Here is an 18447-nt window from a genome sequence, read left to right as displayed (position 1 = left end):
TCTGCAGTACCGAGGTCGGTCACCAGGAGACCCAAAATCGAACTTAACCGTCGGCAGTACATCTACCCACGTACCAAATATCATCATAGTCCATCTAGATATTCCACACACACACATAATAATGATACCCTAACGATCAAAGCAGCTTCTTGCTTCTGTGTCAACAATATGATATGCACAAGAAAAGGTAAACAGGAACTATACACACACAAATATAGAAACCGCTGCACCATACAAGCGACTTTAGCTTGGGAGATGCGTTTGTTGAATTGGTTGGTCGAGGCCTGGAATAGAGGTGAGCCAAGGCTTGTAGTTAGCTTCTCTGTAGAATGTATAGAAAGTAGTTGTTTAATATTGTTATGTTTACCTTCGCGGAAGGGAAATATATTGTCTTTGCTACGTTCCTTCTTCCTCTTCTGCTGCTCCAAACAAATGAGGTCAACAACCTGGGACTAGGTGGCCGAGGGGTGAGGCAAGGAGAAGCGAGAACAAGCATTTTCGCGGTGGTTTTAAGTTCGCGGTGAAGAGGATACCGCGAAAACCGCGAACTTAAATACATCTAGGTAAATTCTAGCCTCCATCAGGCTCCACAGGTCACTGAATAAAATTGTAGAAATTAGCCAAATAGACAGATAACATGCCAGAGTAGTAAGCTGGTTACGGAGTACAGTTTGCGGCCTGTGGAGCCTGGTAGAGGCTACATGGACTACAGTTTGCGACCTGTGGAGCCTTGTAGAGGCTACACGGAGTACAGTTTGCGCCCTGTGGAGCCTGGTAGAGGCTACATGGAGTACATTTGCGACCTGTGGAGCCTGGTAGAGGCAGGTAAATTCCACCCTCCCATGTCCGTACCCTTAGCCAGACTGAGGACATGCCGCCATACTGGCCAAACATTTACTTCAGAAAGCCAGAAAGTGCAATAACACTACCAAACTTGTCAATCAAAACACGTGAGGCATCGACGAGTGGGTTAAACTCAAGTTACTTCACATTCAGATAAAGAACCTGCTATACAGGAATTCCAATAGGGTGTGATGCTGTCGGCCGGCTTCAGGATGCCAGAAAAGGTAAGACGAACTCTTTTCATCTTAATGGTGCAATGAAACGGCGTGTCCGTCGTGTATTTTACTTTGTCTCTACCAGACTAACTACGCCGGCTATAGGGAGAATAACTGCTAAGAGAGTTTGGTCACCATAGGTTTTCATTTCATTGAACTTTTCTGCCGAATTCTACGATCCGTACCCCCGTAGGAAGGCCTGATGGAGGCTATATTTCACTGTAGTTGTACTTCCAGTGAAAGGTAGAGTAACTTATGTGTATACTATATGATTTCATGCTGAAAGGATGGGGTATGAGAGAAAATGTTTATTGTCTTATTTGAATTTGAACAATCACAATGTTCCACATAGAGGACACTTACTATACCACGCACGGGTTAAACGTATTCGTATTTCTAAAGAAAAAACATTGTGAATTTCAATGCATGGCGTTGTGTTGGCGTAGCGGTTAAGGAGGGTGTTTGGCATCAAGTTGAACCTGGGTTTAAATTGCTATAAAGATTTCTTTTACGTGACCCCCCTCCTTTTTTTCCACCATGCCGTTTTTTAAACTTTGTACCTGACTCTCCTTCCATTTTTTTCACCATACCGTTATTAAACGTACCCCTCCCCTTTTCGACCATACCATAGTATCCCTTTCCTTTTTTCCACCATACCATTTTTACGCGCCCCCTCCCCTTTCCACCATACCGGTACGCCTACACACGCCCATTCATTCCTGCACACCGGTACCCTCTGGCCTTTTCCCAGCCCTCAAATGACGGTGTTTTTCCTGCACTGTTTACCGGGGAGATATACTTCGCTGTTATTCTTTCCTAATCCACGGAGATTAAGTATTAATAGCGCAGATGTCCAAAACATGTCCGTAACCACACAAGGCTTTAGCGAGGCTGGATTTCAAAGGTCATACCAGTTCTTATGAATATATCCCTTTTACAATGAAACAAACTGCAGTTCGAAGGGAACCCGCTAGGAGGTGAAGAATCTCATCACCGCGGGCGCTTCCTAGTCTCTACCAGACTAACTACGCCAGAATAATTTCTAGGAAAGTTCGGCCACCGGAGGGTTTCATTTTCAGGAGAGGGGGAGATGCTAACCTTACCGTGGACTGACTCTCCTGGCCAAGTATGGTATTTTTTTGTGCCAAATTCTACGATCCGTAGCCCCGTAGGAAGGCCTGGTGGAGGCTAGTGGTTAGCTGTAGTGCTTATGGTCTGAGTTTTAAAGGCGCAGCAAAACAATAATAGTTCAGTGATTGTCGCTTAATCGGGAACACAAATATAGTGTGGAAGGCAAGATGAAGGACTGTGAAGAAACTTTGAATTGTCGAAAACAACGTTTACACGCGTAAAAGGTAGCCTCTACCAGGCTCCATCTTTTGCTGGAAAGATAGTAGAAATTGGCCAAATAGACAGATAACATGCCAGAGGAGTTAGCTGGCCGAAAATACAAGCCCATGGAGTTGGGTTGCAAACTGTATGTTATATCTGTCTATTTGGCCGATTTCCACTATTTTTCCAGCAACATAGCTATGGAGCCTAGTAGAGGCTACGAGAAAGGGTCGTCTTTCTGATACCACAAACTGCTCTGTACTCAAAACGAAATACAGGACGTATTCTTTTCGTGTATGGCAGTCCCTAACCGTGTCTGCCAGTCGCTAGGTCAAGTTTCCATCTAAGTTTATTGACATATGTTATGGGCGCCAAGTTTTAGTCAAACACTACATGAATCAATGTCTTGTAAAAGTAGTACTGGTAAGTTGACAATTTTGCCACACTGGCGTGTTTTATGGGTGGCGTGCCTGCATACCCCAAAATTGATGCGAGCGCGCGAAAAAATGTTCTTAAATAAATGTCAACAACAATACGGTTGAAAGCTAAAGTGAGTATCTTACTAGACTGCGAACCGGTTTGCGCCGATTTGCGAAGAATGCGCGATTTCGATTTGGCGCAGTCCTGTGAGCCACCAACCCTTTGCCAACATATAAGTGGCATACTGCCTCTTTGTCTGTATCTATTTATTTCCAAGTGTATATTTAACAGTGACGAAAGAACCGAATTATTTAAACAAGTTATCACGAAATATCCCTACTTTTGCACATTCACGGATGAACAAAAAGCTACCTTTCTTTTGAAATCACAGAACCCACAAATACTAGAAAAAGTGGGACTTTTCGTCTTCCACTGCTTCCAAAAAAGAAGTCAAACCCAGCTAATTTAGATATAGCCAACAAATGTATATAGTACCAGTAACCTATTGTTACAGCAAAGTCAGACACAGTTTACTGACGCATGTATGTTTTTCCTATGTTTTTATCATGTATTTGCAATTAGCCCACGGGCGTGAACTTGCAATAAACTTCTCTATTAACCGGAGGAATTTGATAGCCTCCACCAGGCCTTCTTACAGGGGTACGGATCGTAATATTCGGCAAAAATGGAATGATTGGCCAAGAGAGTCAATCCACGGGAAGGTTAACATTTCCCCTCGGACTGCGCCTGCAAATTAAACCCCAGGCCTAAACTCTACCGGCATTGAACGTGCGCAAGGATTTCATCACTAATATCAAACCAGTGTGTCCTGACTGTGAACAATTTGATAAGAATAGACTATTATTCTTAGCCTGGGTGCCATCCTAATTTCTACCGGGGCTCCTACACTCGCTACCCTCAAAAAATTAATTTTTTGAGGGTAGCGAGTGTAGGAGCCCCAGTAGAAATTAGGATGGCACCCAGGCTAATTATTCTGGCTACGTCACAAAACGAGCCGGTCAATTTTGCCCCCACCCCCACAGATACACTCTATGATCAAAGCATTTATACCGTCAGAACTCTTTTGAATTCTCTATTTATTTACCAATCCCCATTCCTGTTATATTCCACGCATTGTGCTTGAAATAACTTCCACAAAGGTCGATTCATTGATGCCGCTCCCATTTGCAAAGACGTCAACACGGAACTGAGGTTGCGCCCTGAATGACATCTCTCTTCAACATCTCTGCCGTTGTCTGTGTAAACATGTGTGATATTTAGCCATAACGCGAGCCGATATTTGTTTTGATGGTATCGTCCAATTTCGCGATACATCAAAGCTTCACCCCCTCCCACACATTGTGTATGGTCTGTACCAAGTTCACGCGGGGGTGGGCAGGTAGGACAAGTCGAGATTTTTCGTTTTTCTATCCCAAAATTGTAGTCTGAACGCAAAGTCTAACCGCTATTGATATTAATCCGTCGGGTTACATAAATCCGCCACTTTGAAAAACAGTAGGTTTGAGAGATCTCTAGTGCAGCACCCCCAGGTATGCACAGTTAAGATATACAGGAGTGCATTATACTGGGGGACGTTGGGTTGGAGATCTGTTTGGACGTATCTTTTCAGGGTGGCGGAATTATGTAGCCTCTACCAGGCTCCACAGGTAGCTGGAAAAATCATAGAAATTGTCCAAATAGACGGATAACATGCGAGAGAAGTTAGTCCGCTATGGAAGTTGGTGGCATATTTGACCCTTTCTCCGTAGCCGACTCCTTAACATAATTTTCACTCTTTTTGGCCAATTTCTTCTATTTTTCCAGCCATACGCGGGGCCTGGAAGAGGCTAGGAATTATGTACCCTGGTGGAATTATGTTAGTAGATGCTCTATATTCAGACGTTGGTCTAAAATGACAGGTGAGGCTTGATACAACATGATCTGTGTGAGAACATAAAACGCGCTGTTGTCATTTCTTACCGGGGAATGTTGTTTGAGGACAAGCAACGTTCAGTGAGCCGTGATTCCACCAAAATGAGCAAATATATCGAGTAGAAACACTTCCCCGTTAGCTTCCCCCGCAACCATACTTAGAATGTCACTTTCTCAGGTATATTCATCCTTCTAACTCGAGCATAGCGCCTTCTGACACGACGATGTTCGCAAGTGATCCACGTATCCTGTATCCCCAACACCCCTTCCTCCTGAGAACAAGTGGACTCGCCCAGTTTGGTCAGTAAACGTTGTCCCACGTTGACATCAGTCACGACGAGGCTGCGCCCAGGTGAGCTCGCGGTGTCTTCCCTCGTAAATCTACCTGTACAACCGTCTTGCTAACACGTCAAGTTTCTCAAGACAGCGTGCGAGGAGTGTCACGCTTCCTTACAGGTACGAGCCTTTCTTGAACGATTTTTGTGAACATTGACAGAGAAGATAGCGTGGCAACTGGCTGTAGTAAGACCTGGGTATGGTTTAACTTTAAGTCTACCGCGGTATCTTCCCACGTAACTCTACCTGTACCTGTACAGCCGTCTCTCTAACACTTCAAGTTCCTCAAGACAGCTTGCGAGGAGTCTCACACCACCTAACCTGTACCAGCACTTTCTTGAACGATATTTGTAAACATTTGTAAACATTTATTAGAGAAAATAACATGGCAACTGGTTGTAGTAAGACCTGGGCATGTTTTAAGTCTACCGCGGTGTCTTTCTGTGGATCTTCTCACAACCAAACCTCTTTAAACCGTCAAGTAATTCAAGACAGTAATCTGAGGGGTTTGCTACTTCCTTGTAGGTACGGACATTTCTTGAGTGATTTTTGTTAACACTTGAAGAAGAAAATAGCATGTCGACTGGTCACAGAAATGCCAGTTGGTGTATCTTAAACTGCTTCAGTGCCTTTCTGTGCACCTTCTAGGAGCTACACCTCTCTTAACGTGAAGTAAGTCAAGACGTGATCTGGGGGGGTTGCCACTTCCTTGTGGGTACGAATATTTCTTGAGCGATTTTTGTAAATACATGACGAAGAAAATAGCATGGCAACTGGTTGTAGGAAGACCTTGATGTATTTTAGTCTGCATCGGTGTTTTCAGGTGTACCTTCTAACAACTACGCCTCTCTAAACCGTCAAGTAATTATAATTCAAGACTGAAATCTGAGAAGTCTGCCACCTCCTTGCGGGTACGAACATTTCTTGAGCGATTTTTGTAAACACTTGACTAAGAAAATAGCATGGCGACTGGTCACAGAAATGCGTTGGTGTATTTTAAGTATGCCTCTGTGCCCTCCTGTGTACCTACTAATAACTGCACCCCTCTATACCGTCAAGTAATTATGATTCAAGACAGAAGTCTGAGGAGTTTGCTTCCTTGCGGGTACGAACATTTCTTGGGCGATTTTTGTAAACACCTGAGAAAATTGCATGGCGACTGGACACAGAAAGGCCAGTGCGTTGGTGTGTTCTTTCAGTGTACCATGCTACACACACACCGCGCGGTTTCTTATTGATTCGCGTTCCGTTCTCTGTTTGCTGTTTCTTCTGTAAAAATCCCAGAAGCAGGATTCGAAACACTGCGGCTTTCTCTGCCGCTCAAAATGTAGTGTAGAAAATTTGCTGTCGTCTGCGTTTCCTTATCGGTGTAGTTTCCTTTGTAATAGTTTTATGTTGAGACTACCAAGGTGCGGGAAAATCGCGGGGGTATAAAACAATAAATCGTGATCAGTCTCGCTCTGTGAACTTTGCACACACAAGGTGGCCTTTAAGCTCATTAAGGTACCATAACATGGTATACGCGACCTTAACAGCGCTCGGTAAAACCTCCTAAAATGGCCTCACCTACACGCGGGTTCTAAATATGGACAACAATATGCTATATTGCCCCCAACACGGAACATGCTACGTTATGAAATAGTAGCTGGTACAATAATAACATGCCCTTCTGTTGAACGAGGGCTGCAAATATTAAGGGCCTGGTCTGTGTTGACTCTAGTTAAACACCGTAAGAAGATGGTCAACACTGCAAGAGAGACCACCACCTGTATGTAGTACAACATAGAAGGCACTGACCGTGGAACGTTGTTGGCCGCTCGAAACCAACTGTTGTAGAATAGAGGTGTGTTTTGGTTAGCCTCCACCAGGCCTTCCTACGGGCGTATGTATCGTAGAATTCGGCAAAAGAGGAATAATTGGCCAATAGAGTCAGTCCGCGTTAAGGTCAATGAAATAACCGCGCTTGCAAATGAAACCATCTGGTTCCCTAAACTTCCCTGGCAAATATTCTCCCTATAGCTGGCGTAGTTAGTCTGGAAGAGACCATGTTTTGGCCTCCACCCCCCTCCCCCACCGCACACGTGAAGTTAACGTTACATACAACAAAAACGTGTCGTTGTTTTTGCTGCCTTACTACCACATCTATATCTAATTGTCTGGATATTTGACACTGATGGAAAATTTACAACACGTAGATTGCGTGAAGATTTTGGTATAATTACCGCAGCACTGCTAAGTGTTTTTCCCTGAAGGTAGTATAACGTGTCTTATTATTTTACGGTCTAATTATCACTTTATTAACTTTGCCTGCAATAGGAGAAGCTTGTGAGAGAAAATTTCAGTTACCACCTGAGCTTGCATAACATTGGAGACAAAATAATGCAAAAAAGGTCTTCGGTAATGGTTGCGTAACAACAATTGTCGGGAAAATTAGTTCGCATTCGACGATGTTTTTTCTACAGATTCTATGGCAAAAACAACTTATGATATGTATGTCTTAATCATCTGCACTTTTTTCGCTTCAAATATGTTGCTACTCTTTGCATAATATGAAAACATCATTTCATGACGTTCACCGCAAAAGAAAACATGTACAATGCTGAACAAAACAAAGATAGAGGCCTTGTTTTCCACTAAGCCCTAATATCAACATTAGCTAAACATATAGCCGTACACGATATCTCATAGCATCACAATACAACACGGTGTAACGGCCATATCAAGTTACTATGTACTCTGGCATTAATTGTCACCTGATATCATATCGCAGCGTACACTAATAAGGTTGAAATCTCGTGACTTCTCGTGTTGTTTTTTTCTCACGATGTTACACATACATTGCGGATCGGATGTACTAGTACGAACGCAATTTTGTAAGGTACACCTCATGATTTGAAATCTAATCTTCGGTTGAAACTAGTTCACGAGTTGTGGTCTGAGATTCGAGGGTCGGGCAGACTGAGGGGACTGAAATGTCCATGCTTATCGGAGGCAAATAGACAAGGGTCACCTGGCTTAAGTAAAGGGCAACCCTGGCGTTAATCTAGTGTCACTGACACTGTGTCATGGCCGATCGTCAGACAACGGGGCTAGGCCACGTGGATCAAATTCCGTGGATCCGTGGGCCGGAGTTTGATCCCAGGGTCGGTCCCAGCTCGGACATGTTGTAAGGGATTGCATTCGTCATTTTGGATTGTGACGTAAAGCCAGCGGCCCCGTGTATAAAGGGGGCTTCAGATATAAGCCTCAAGCGTCAAACCTCTGCACGTAAAAGAACCCAACACACTTATCGATAAGAGTAGGGGTGACCCGGTGTGCTTGGCTAAACAAGCGAGCCGCAGCGAAGCCGCATTGCACTAATCATGAGCTAACGGAAAAGCGCTATGTGCATACTTCGTCCTCAGTCTGAAGTTAGAGGTAATTCGTTGTTTCGCTACATTGCCAGTTCGCTATAGTCGTTTCGCTACATGGCATAAGTTCTTTCGCTACATGGTAAAAGTCCTTTCGCTACATGGTACAAGTTGTTTTGCTACATTTGAATGTTATCTCTCTAGATACCTTAGGGTTAGCCTCCGATGCAGACTCCTCCCGGCTGTTTTCTTTTTCAAGTCACAGTTTTTATACTATTACATTTTTTTCTTATTGCTGGCCGGGAAAAAACAAATGTAATAGTATAAAAACTGTAACTTGAAAAAGAAAACAGCCGGGAGGAGTCTGCATCGTAGGCTACCTTAGGGTTGTTTTCAGAACAAAGCAACGTCAATCAAAAGCAGCACAATGCGACAGTTTCAGGTTACGAACAGCCCCATTCTCCCGACATACGCGTGTGTGTGTTCAGGTAATATTAATCCGAACCCTGTTGATATATTTCTTTTGAACCACCGAGCCAAATATTTGCCTACGAACGCTCTGTAATAAGAAATATGAGTGTGGTAGAATAAACAAAGGTAGATTTTCGCTCTTAAGCCCTACCAACACGTGGAAATACTCTCAAAGATAATAATGACTTGCAGAATAGTCGAATATTAAAATCGCCTGTGGGGGAAGGACTTTGTTACTACTGTGTGTAAAAAGCGGTGGAAGACGAAATACATTTTATCTCCAACTGCCCCTTCAACGATCAGGAAAGAAAAGAGCTATTTACAAATGTAAAGAAGCCACCAAAACTCACCACCATTTCGAAACGTTTACTGACGAAAAGAGAACTCCAACCCTGAACTCCCCAAAAAGGGGCACTTCGTCTTCCACTGCTTTAAAAAAAAAAAGAATTCAAACCCCAAAAGGGTAGATTGTACTCCGTAGCAGTTCTTATTAGAATAGTCAATTGTTGCACTTGTCAACATTTTCATCTTGCACTGTTTGTATACTTATTTTCTATATACATTGTACTGTTTCATGTTGCAATTAACCTCGGACAAGAACTTGCAAATAAAACTAACTTATCAAGAGTAAGACTAAGTACTAGTAATAAAAACAAATTAATAAAACTAATCTTTCTAAACTAAACTTATCATTAAAACCGCCCCATGAAACCATTCTCATTTTAACAGCAGATATTGAGACATGGGGAGGGGGGGGGGGCACTCCTAGTCTCCACCAGGCCTTCTTACGGGGGGTACGGATCGTAAAATTCGGCAAAAAGGGACTAATTGGCCAAGAGAGTCAGTCCAGGGTAAGATTAACGTCTCCCTACCCTGCGAATGAAACCCTACGGTGGCTCAGAAACTTCCCTGGCAGATATTCTCCCCCTACAGCCGGCGTAGTTAGTCTGGTAGAGAGTAGAGACTATATCACCCCGGCATTGTTATGGCTACCGTTATTTTGTTTCGCCAAATACGCCAGCTCGCTTGCACTGCGGCGACTTGCGGAGGATAAATATTGATCTTGTACGGTACGAAGAGCCTCAAAAGATTTGTCTCCAAGCGGCGTGGAGATGTTCTTTGTCTACGGAATGTCTTAGTCGGTCAAAGGCGCACCTGAGCCCGTGTTGTTTTAAGGGCATTGTGAGAGGAGTCTCGTGTCGGTTAAAGCCATGGCTTGCTCTGGTGTGTTTCGTGGAAAAGTATCTGAGAGGGTTTTACCATGAAGCGCGGTTAAGCCGGCGTCACAATTCATGCGAGCGTCGGCCGACTTTGTAGATCGCCCGAAGCTCGCAGAATTTCAAAATCGCCCGAGCGTCGACCGTATTTTCCAATGAAAATATCGGGCAACGTCCGTCGAACGCTAAAAACTAAAAATCCCTCATGAGATGGTACCATCTCTTGGACATGGACAAAGTCAGAATCGACTAACCTGGTAAAAGGGCAATATTTGGATCAACTTTTATTTCAAAAAGTCGCCTGAAGCCCACGTAATCGACAGGCCGAAAATGCACATTTGAAGCTTAAGGAAAAACAATATTCATTGACACAACTTAAGTATAGCGTCTTCTAGAACTATACATGCAAACGAACAAGTCGATTCAAAATAATCAACCTACGTAAAAGTGTATGAATAGATCAACATGTTGGGTTTGACGTTTCACTTATTATGTGGTTGTTATCCACGTCCAATATGTCGTCCTCATTGCATGTTCAAGGGATGTCCCTGTAGCTCAACTGGTAGCCTTAACGGTTGAGCTGCTGGCTTCACTTTGTTGGTTTAATTCCTGGTTCAATCCTGGGAAGGGCGTTTCGGTTGGGGCTGTACCCGTGTTTCGGAAGGGACGTAAAATAGGGTCGCATGTTCGAGGAGGTGCCTTGAGCATGTAAAAGGGAATGGCTAGCATCCCCCCCCCCTTTAAAAGTATACCCTGCTACTGAAAAAGCAAGGAAACTTGCTGCCCTATGTGCCAACAGGCACTACAAGGGTCTAAACGAACGAACGAACATATGTGTATACCTGTTCGAGTGGAAAGATCAACAATGACATGCTTTATTTAACTTATAAAATGAATCATTTTAGACGAAATAATGTTGGCTAGTTTTTGGTTGTATTTTGGTATCAACTATATGTGTGGACGCTGGACCATCAAAAAATTCTGTTGTATTTCTGCAGAGGCAAGAACAAAAGAAATCCTTCAATACGTTTTTATTTCATTTCTGCGTTTTGGTACGTTTATTCTTTGATTCAACCATTTACAGCTTTAAAATGGTTCTGCTGGTCCATTAAATGTAGAATTATCCCACCTAAGCATACTTACCGGAGTCTACAAAAGGTTATTTCATTTTTCCCGGTATAGATATTCACCTTGAATATTACCTAAAAATATCTAAAAAGCTCCAGATTTTGCATCTTTTTTGTACACCTACTGGTACGTTTATTCTTTGATTGAACCATACAGAGTTTTAAACAAAAGGCTATGATGGTCCATTAAATGGAAAACCTCCTCCCATAAGCATACAAAATGGGTATTTCGCCTTTCTTTATCCAGATATTACCTAGAAATAGAAAAAGCTCCAGATTTTACATCTTTTTTGTACACCTACTGGTACGTTTATCATTAAATTCAGAGGTTTAAAAACGTTCTGATGGTCCATTAGATGTAAAATAAGCATACTTACCGGAGTCTACAAAGAGGATATTTCGTTTTTCCCGGTATAGATACATCTTTTCTGTACATGTACTAGTACGTTTGTATATTCTTTGATTGAACCATTCAGTGTTTTAGAACGGCTATGGAGGTCCATTAAATGGAAATCCCCCTCACAAAAGCAAACAAAAGGGGTATTTCACTTTTCTTTATTTAGATATTACCTAGAAATATAAAAAGCTCCAGATTTTACATCTTTTTTTGTACACCTACTGGTACGTTTATTCTTTGATTGAACCATACAGAGTTTTAATAAATTAAAGGCTCTGCTGGTCCATTAAATGGATATCCTCCTCTCATAAGCATACAAAAGGGGGTATTTCGCTTTTTTTTATTTAGATATTACCTGAAAAATATCTAAAAAGCTCCAGATTTTACTTTTGTTGTTGTGCATGTACGTTAATATATTCTTTGATTGGAGAGTTATAAAAAGGCTCTGAAGGTCCATTAAATGGAAATCCTCCTCACAAAAGCATACAAAAAGGGTATTTCACTTTTCTTTATTTAGATATTACCTAGAAATATTGTACATGCACTGGTACGTTTATTCTTTGATTTAACCATTCAGTGTTTCAAGAAGGCTCTGATGGTCCATTAAATGGAAATCCTCCTCACAAAAGCAAACAAAATGGGTATTTCGCTTTTCTTTATCCAGATATTACCTAGAAATATAAAAAGCTCCAGATTTTACATCTTTTTTGTACACCTACTGGTACGTTTATCATTAAATTCAGAGGTTTAAAATCGTTCTGATGGTCCATTAGATGTAAAATAAGCATACTTACCGGAGTCTACAAAGAGGATATTTCGTTTTTCCCGGTATAGATACATCTTTTCTGTACATGTACTAGTACGTTTGTATATTCTTTGATTGAACCATTCAGTGTTTTAGAACGGCTATGGAGGTCCATTAAATGGAAATCCCCCTCACAAAAGCAAACAAAAGGGGTATTTCACTTTTCTCTATTTAGATATTACCTAAAAATACCTAATCCTTAACATCTTCCACCTCGCATAAAACACTCACGGCGGCTGTACTGCCCCCAGGTGCGCACTTTGTATCCTTGAAACTCTGTCTATTTTTGGGTAACGCTATAAGTAGACATGGCTTATAAGGGAGGCCATAGTTTGCCAGGGCTTACATGTGGAGTCGTGTTGGACGTGTTGTACACGATTCGGGGTCGAATAACTCAAAATATCGTGTTACGTAAAATCTCTTTGTCACAACAAAGCCGACCATGGCCTCCCAAGCTTCTCCAGATCATGGTTGGGAGTTTGCTTTATCGTTCGCTCTCTGTATATTCGTGCACACACACACAGGCACACACACACTGACACACACACACACTGACACATACACACCCACGCATATACGCGCACACACACACGTGCACACACACTGACTGTACTGAGTTCTTAAGTATTCACATCCGTCTTTCTTAGCCCTACTCCTTCTATTTTCATCTTACCACGAATATAGTTATTCAGTGAACGTGCGTGTCTCATACTTGTTTCCTGTGAAGTGTTGTACAATCACGAGTGTATGGCCCGTGCTTCTCTCTTGTGTGCATACATGTAAGTGTTCTACAAACACGTCCGTATATCAATACATTTAAAGACAATATCGCGTGTCACATTCGCTACTTATTCATTCCCTGCACCTTTTTTATGACTTTTTGTGTGTGCTTGACAATATGTTTATAGTACAAATATTTGCACAGTTAACATATAGACATCCACACAAAGGAGTCATATAAAAAGATAACATCAACAATGTTTTCAATAAATTTGCGGAATGTTAATGGATGATAAATTTTGTTTGATCGAGAGCGCACATCAGGAGAAATTAAAACGAAGGGACTCAATACAAACAATATGCTCTCATGACCACACACAGTAAAACAAAGAAATCAATAGATAAGATAAGATAGCAGGGATGTCATAGCCTGTGAACTGCCTGTTTGTTGCGGGTGGTCGCAAATTGGCGAGCTATTCAACTGTGAATTTCACAAATTGATTGATCGAAGCATTCTTGGCCCTGATATGAAAAACGTTCAATTAGATGTGTTATTGTCATCTTTATGACTTCATGTGTAGAAGTCATACACCATTGGATTCTGTCGCTGCATGTTGTGGATGGTCGTTTATTGGTGGGATATTCAATTGTAAATCTTAAATATTGATTTATCCAAGCTTTAATCAATCAACACAGTCGCAAATACGTGCGATTATAAGTGCAGTTTGCACCTCCTCGATTTGACTTGTAAAGTGTCCTACATGTATGTTGACCTTGTAGTTACCGTTGCATTCTAACTGTGTTCCAGCGACCGGTGGTGACAGGGCCCAGGATGGGGTGAATATGACGTCATCTCCAGACGACCTGCTGACAGAATTCCGCTTCCTCATCTGCCGCCTCTGCCACCAGCCCCTCCACCGTCCCAGAATCCTCCACTGTTGGCACTACTTCTGTCTGCACTGCATCGGCGGCCATCTTAAATCGAACCATTCCGTCCAGTGCCCCGTGTGTGACGTCAAGACTCTTCTACACAACGAGGGACTCGGCGGGCTGACACACAAGGCCGGGGGGTTACTCTCACGGCTGTCTGAGACTTGGAGCAAGATTTCTGTCTGCGATTTAGAGACAGAAGTGCGCCATCACTGTCACTACCTTGCCAAAACTATATCCGACCCACTGCAGTGTCTTGTCCCGTCCACGCGCGTTTGTCACAGTTGCGAAGAGTACATGTGCGAAGACTGTTCTCCCCTACACCTGATAGAAATGCATTCGGAACAGTATTATCTGTGTAAACGTCACGGGGAGCCGGAGTTAGCGTTCTGCGAGGACTGTCGTGTCGTGGCGTGTTTTATCTGTACGAGGGAAGAGCACCTGTACCACGACACGTGGGGATTGGTGGAAAAGGCGGAACGCTACAAGACGGAGGTGAAAGAACTGATAGAGAAGTGCAGAAACAGACGGTGGCGCGTGGAGGACAACCTGGAAGCAAGCGTCAGAAAAACGAAGAGCGAGATCCAAAATGAAGCGAAAAAAGCGTTGGAAGTTTTAACGAGGATGATCAAACAGAGAGAGGGAGAGTTACTCGGGCAAGTGGACCAGTTCGCTATGGACATGTGGATCAAAATCCACCGAGAAAAGCAGAACACTGAGCCCCAAACAGAACGATACGACGGGTTGGTCACGCTTGGAGAGAGCCTAGTGGATTTTGGGAGCAGCCAAGAGATCGTGACTACGCATCAACACTTGCGGTACCGCCTGTCGGGAGCCATCGCGGAACAATCTCCGCTACAGGTCCCGGAATTGTTGCGCAAGGAAATCTCATTCATTCCAGCGGATCTGACAACTGTAGAAGATGAAGAACTCATCGGGAATCTCAATTTTTCACCGGAAAGTAACCAGGAGCAGATGCGGGAAGACAGCCCGACATCGGACACAGCAGAATCACGTGATGATGACGCAGAATCACGTGACAGTCCCGTGACCGAATCACGTGACGATCACGTGATCCCCGCGTGGGTTTCTGAAGAATCCGCCGCCGAAGTTTCTGCAGAACCTCCCAGCGAAGAAGCTCCTGTGCGCAAGCGCAAGATGAGTATTATGGATAACATCCTGAAAATAGGACGTGACTTCGAACGCAGACGATCCCTGGACACCATTCTTGACGAGGAGGATAATAGTAAGAACGAGGATGTCAAGGTCACAACTTCCGAACCAACTTCACCGAAGAAAAGACACTTCAGCGCTGAAGACACCGCGGTTTTGCCTTTGAGACCCAATGAAGAAGAACAGGCCGCACAAAATGACATAAAGAAAGCAAAGAACAAAAGAAAAATGAGCCTACCTGCGACAAGTTTCCATAGATCCATGGAATCCTTGATCACCGGAAAGAACAAAGACCGTTCCGCCGCGTCTTCAGGTAAACTTGGGAACGGGAAGGACAGGCGATTCTCCGTCTTTAGTTTGAGTTGGAACCGACAAGAGGCTTCGATTGCTGAAGATGTCTCAGAAGCGCACGACGAAGAACCAACCGAAGAGAAGAAGACACTCGAGCCTAAGTTGAGCAGCAGCAGCTTGGGCAGTCTGCTTGACAGTGGATCTGGCCGGGAGGACGAAGATGACGAAGAAGATGCAAAAGATGAGAAAGGAAATAGCAAGAAACCTAGGTTCAAAGTGAAGAATCTGATGAAGAAGGCTAAAAGCACGCTGAGTCTTTTACCTGTAGTAAACTCCGAACCAAACGGAAAGGAGCCTAGCGCCTGGAACGACACTCTTCGACGGAAGAAGTCCAGCGGTGACTCTAGTCTGAACGGGTTCAGCGATGTGGGAGACACGAACGAATACGACGGAAGTCGGAAGAGATACAGTATGACCAGCAGTGGATCCAGCGCTACGATCACATCCACGGGAAGCGAGGGCGAGGGGACCATCACTGGAGTTGATGTAAGCGGGGACGGAGCTTCGTCCTCCGCGTCTGAGAATCGTAAGAAACGCGATCCGAAAAAATGGATGAGTAAGCGAAGAGCGGACATCAAACATTTCAGTAGACGACTCAGCGTCGACTTGTCAAACTCTATCAAGGCGTGGAAAGCGCAAGAAGAAGAAGAAGAAGAGAACGAACAACGTGTCCACCCGTGGGATGAAGTTGCCACCAAACGGTACGACTTCGATTTGGACAAAGTCTCGGAGATAAACACAGAAGACTCAGATGACCAATATGAGACAACACCAAACGGCGGTAGCCAAAATGGCGACAGCGGCAGCCAAAATGGCGTCAATGGCCGCGTAAGAAACCGACGGGTGACGTTTGACAACATTAGCGACAATCTGAGGGGAATGAACATCCAGTCAGAAAGCGAGGACAGCGAAGCCGAGACGAAGCAGTCGGGTGTTACCGAAGCTTCTCTGCCGAACGGAGACGAATCCGACGGAGACCCGAAACTTTCCGACGACGACGAACGAACGGACGAAGATGACGACTTTGATGGCAACGCCGTGAATGGAGCGCCACCGTATATTCAAGGATCGACGAGAGCCACGAAATACGTGCCTCGGAAATGGTCCCGTTTTAAGGCGAACTTTAGCCCGCAGAAAAACGAGAGGAAAACAATGGAATCGGAAAACGCGGAACGCTCGAACTATTACCGCGGCCGGCGATTTAGCATGTTTTAGAAACACAGAGAAAATGTTGTTTACGGATACATCTTTTATCAAACGTATTGTATCCACAGATAGAATTATGAATACAGTTAAGGTGAAATAAGTCGCGATGGACCTTATCCATCTTCTACGATTTTGAAGCATAAGTTATTGTATGGACAGTGTTGTATGCTGTGTTTCGTTTCTTTGGATAGTGTTTATTGTTTGGGAGATATTCAGATTCGTTTTGCATATCGGCAGTATATAACGCTGAAAATGGAGCTGAATTTTGATTTCTTTTTCTGATCATATCTTATTTATGGACGGATACTGAGCAAGACATCAAGTTGTATGCACATGTGTTGAAATCAAAACATCATATGAATAGGTCAAAAGCGTTGACACAATATCAAATCAGAAGCAGATCATATCCTTGTTACTTCATGTGTGCTTATTTTATACTCGTGTAGCAACAACAATAAGTTACATTTGCATTCAGTACAAAATTCAAGAACGATTGTTATATTGAGTTTGGGCTTTCCATTTCAAACGTTGGTGAGGGGACGACTTAGAAAATGTTTCCTCAAGTAGCTTTTTCCCCTTCTTATAAATAATATTATTTCAACACACACTATTTTTTTTTTTTCATTCTCCTTATAGCAGAGCCGAACCGGCGCATACTAAGTTCCGTCGGGTTCGAGTTGCTACGACGCGGATTTAGCTTTGCTATAGGAGAATGTTTTATTTTAGAATCACCACCTCCTAACGATTTGGAATAGCCCTTCGTAGATTCAGTACTGCACTTGGGTTAGCTCATTGCCTGGTGTGTGGGGGGTATGTGAAGAAGCTAAGAATAACTTATTTGTAGATTGTTGTGTTCCTTTTCAGTACGTCTCATCGACATTGTATGCAGTTATGGTCTGTTTTTAGTATGCGTACATCGTGCTATTCTATCTACGGCGCACAGCCATTATTATAAAGAGAAAGTTTAAAAAGATATTTAAGGGTTAGGTTCGCAGCTCTGTGTAAACGAAAGGAATTAATCATGTTACAAATTGCATTTATACCTAGAGCTGATGGTGACCGGTGTTGCAAAGGACATGTCTAAAATAAAACTGTCTGAAATAGAATAAAATAAAATAAGATTAAACATATCTTTGACATTGTTTCAGTTATTATGATATTTGGGTCGGGAATGTACAAGATTAAGGAATATGCTTTGGTTCCAGTTCAGACAGCCGTCTGCAGTATCGTGCTTTTTACATAGAGGGCGCTTTCTACTGGCTGGAAAAAGTAGCCTTGTTGAAGCATATCAAACAGTTTGGCGTACTTCGTACTGAGGCGTCGAGACCTAATGTGATTGATATGGATTAAGACCATTAACACAAAGTTACTAATACGTCCTATAATTGCTCATAATTCTACCGGTATCGTCACGATATGAGAGGTCATGTATTCTAAAACGCCTAAAAAGGCATCAAAAACTATATGGGGCCTAACTTCTGCTTGGAGAATAGAGTATCTTTTCAATTACACCCTTCCCTACCTGCCTTTTTGGTTCGACCTTTAAAAAGGCCCATATACGGATGTGTTGACTGGGAAACACGCCTATATCCAAGAATGTACCTTTCATTAGTTCCCGACAA

The 18447-nt window shown here is 43.1% G+C and overlaps 1 protein-coding gene across 1 annotated transcript; it reads left to right on the top strand.

Moving 5' to 3' along the window:
• The first annotated feature begins 4888 nt into the window (after positions 1-4888).
• On the top strand, positions 4889-17897 carry LOC136445570 (uncharacterized). Its single transcript, XM_066443646.1, has 2 exons — positions 4889-5198; positions 13974-17897. Exon 2 carries the CDS (start codon positions 14009-14011, stop codon positions 16832-16834), a length of 2826 nt encoding a protein of 941 aa, XP_066299743.1. The 5' UTR covers positions 4889-5198; positions 13974-14008; the 3' UTR covers positions 16835-17897.
• Positions 17898-18447: the final 550 nt, after the last annotated feature.

This window comes from Branchiostoma lanceolatum, chromosome 12 (genome assembly GCF_035083965.1).
Source record: "Branchiostoma lanceolatum isolate klBraLanc5 chromosome 12, klBraLanc5.hap2, whole genome shotgun sequence".
In the NCBI taxonomy this organism is placed as follows: domain Eukaryota; kingdom Metazoa; phylum Chordata; class Leptocardii; order Amphioxiformes; family Branchiostomatidae; genus Branchiostoma; species Branchiostoma lanceolatum.
The sequence above is the reverse complement of the archived record's forward strand: the minus strand, read 5'-3'. Positions and strand labels throughout refer to the sequence as shown.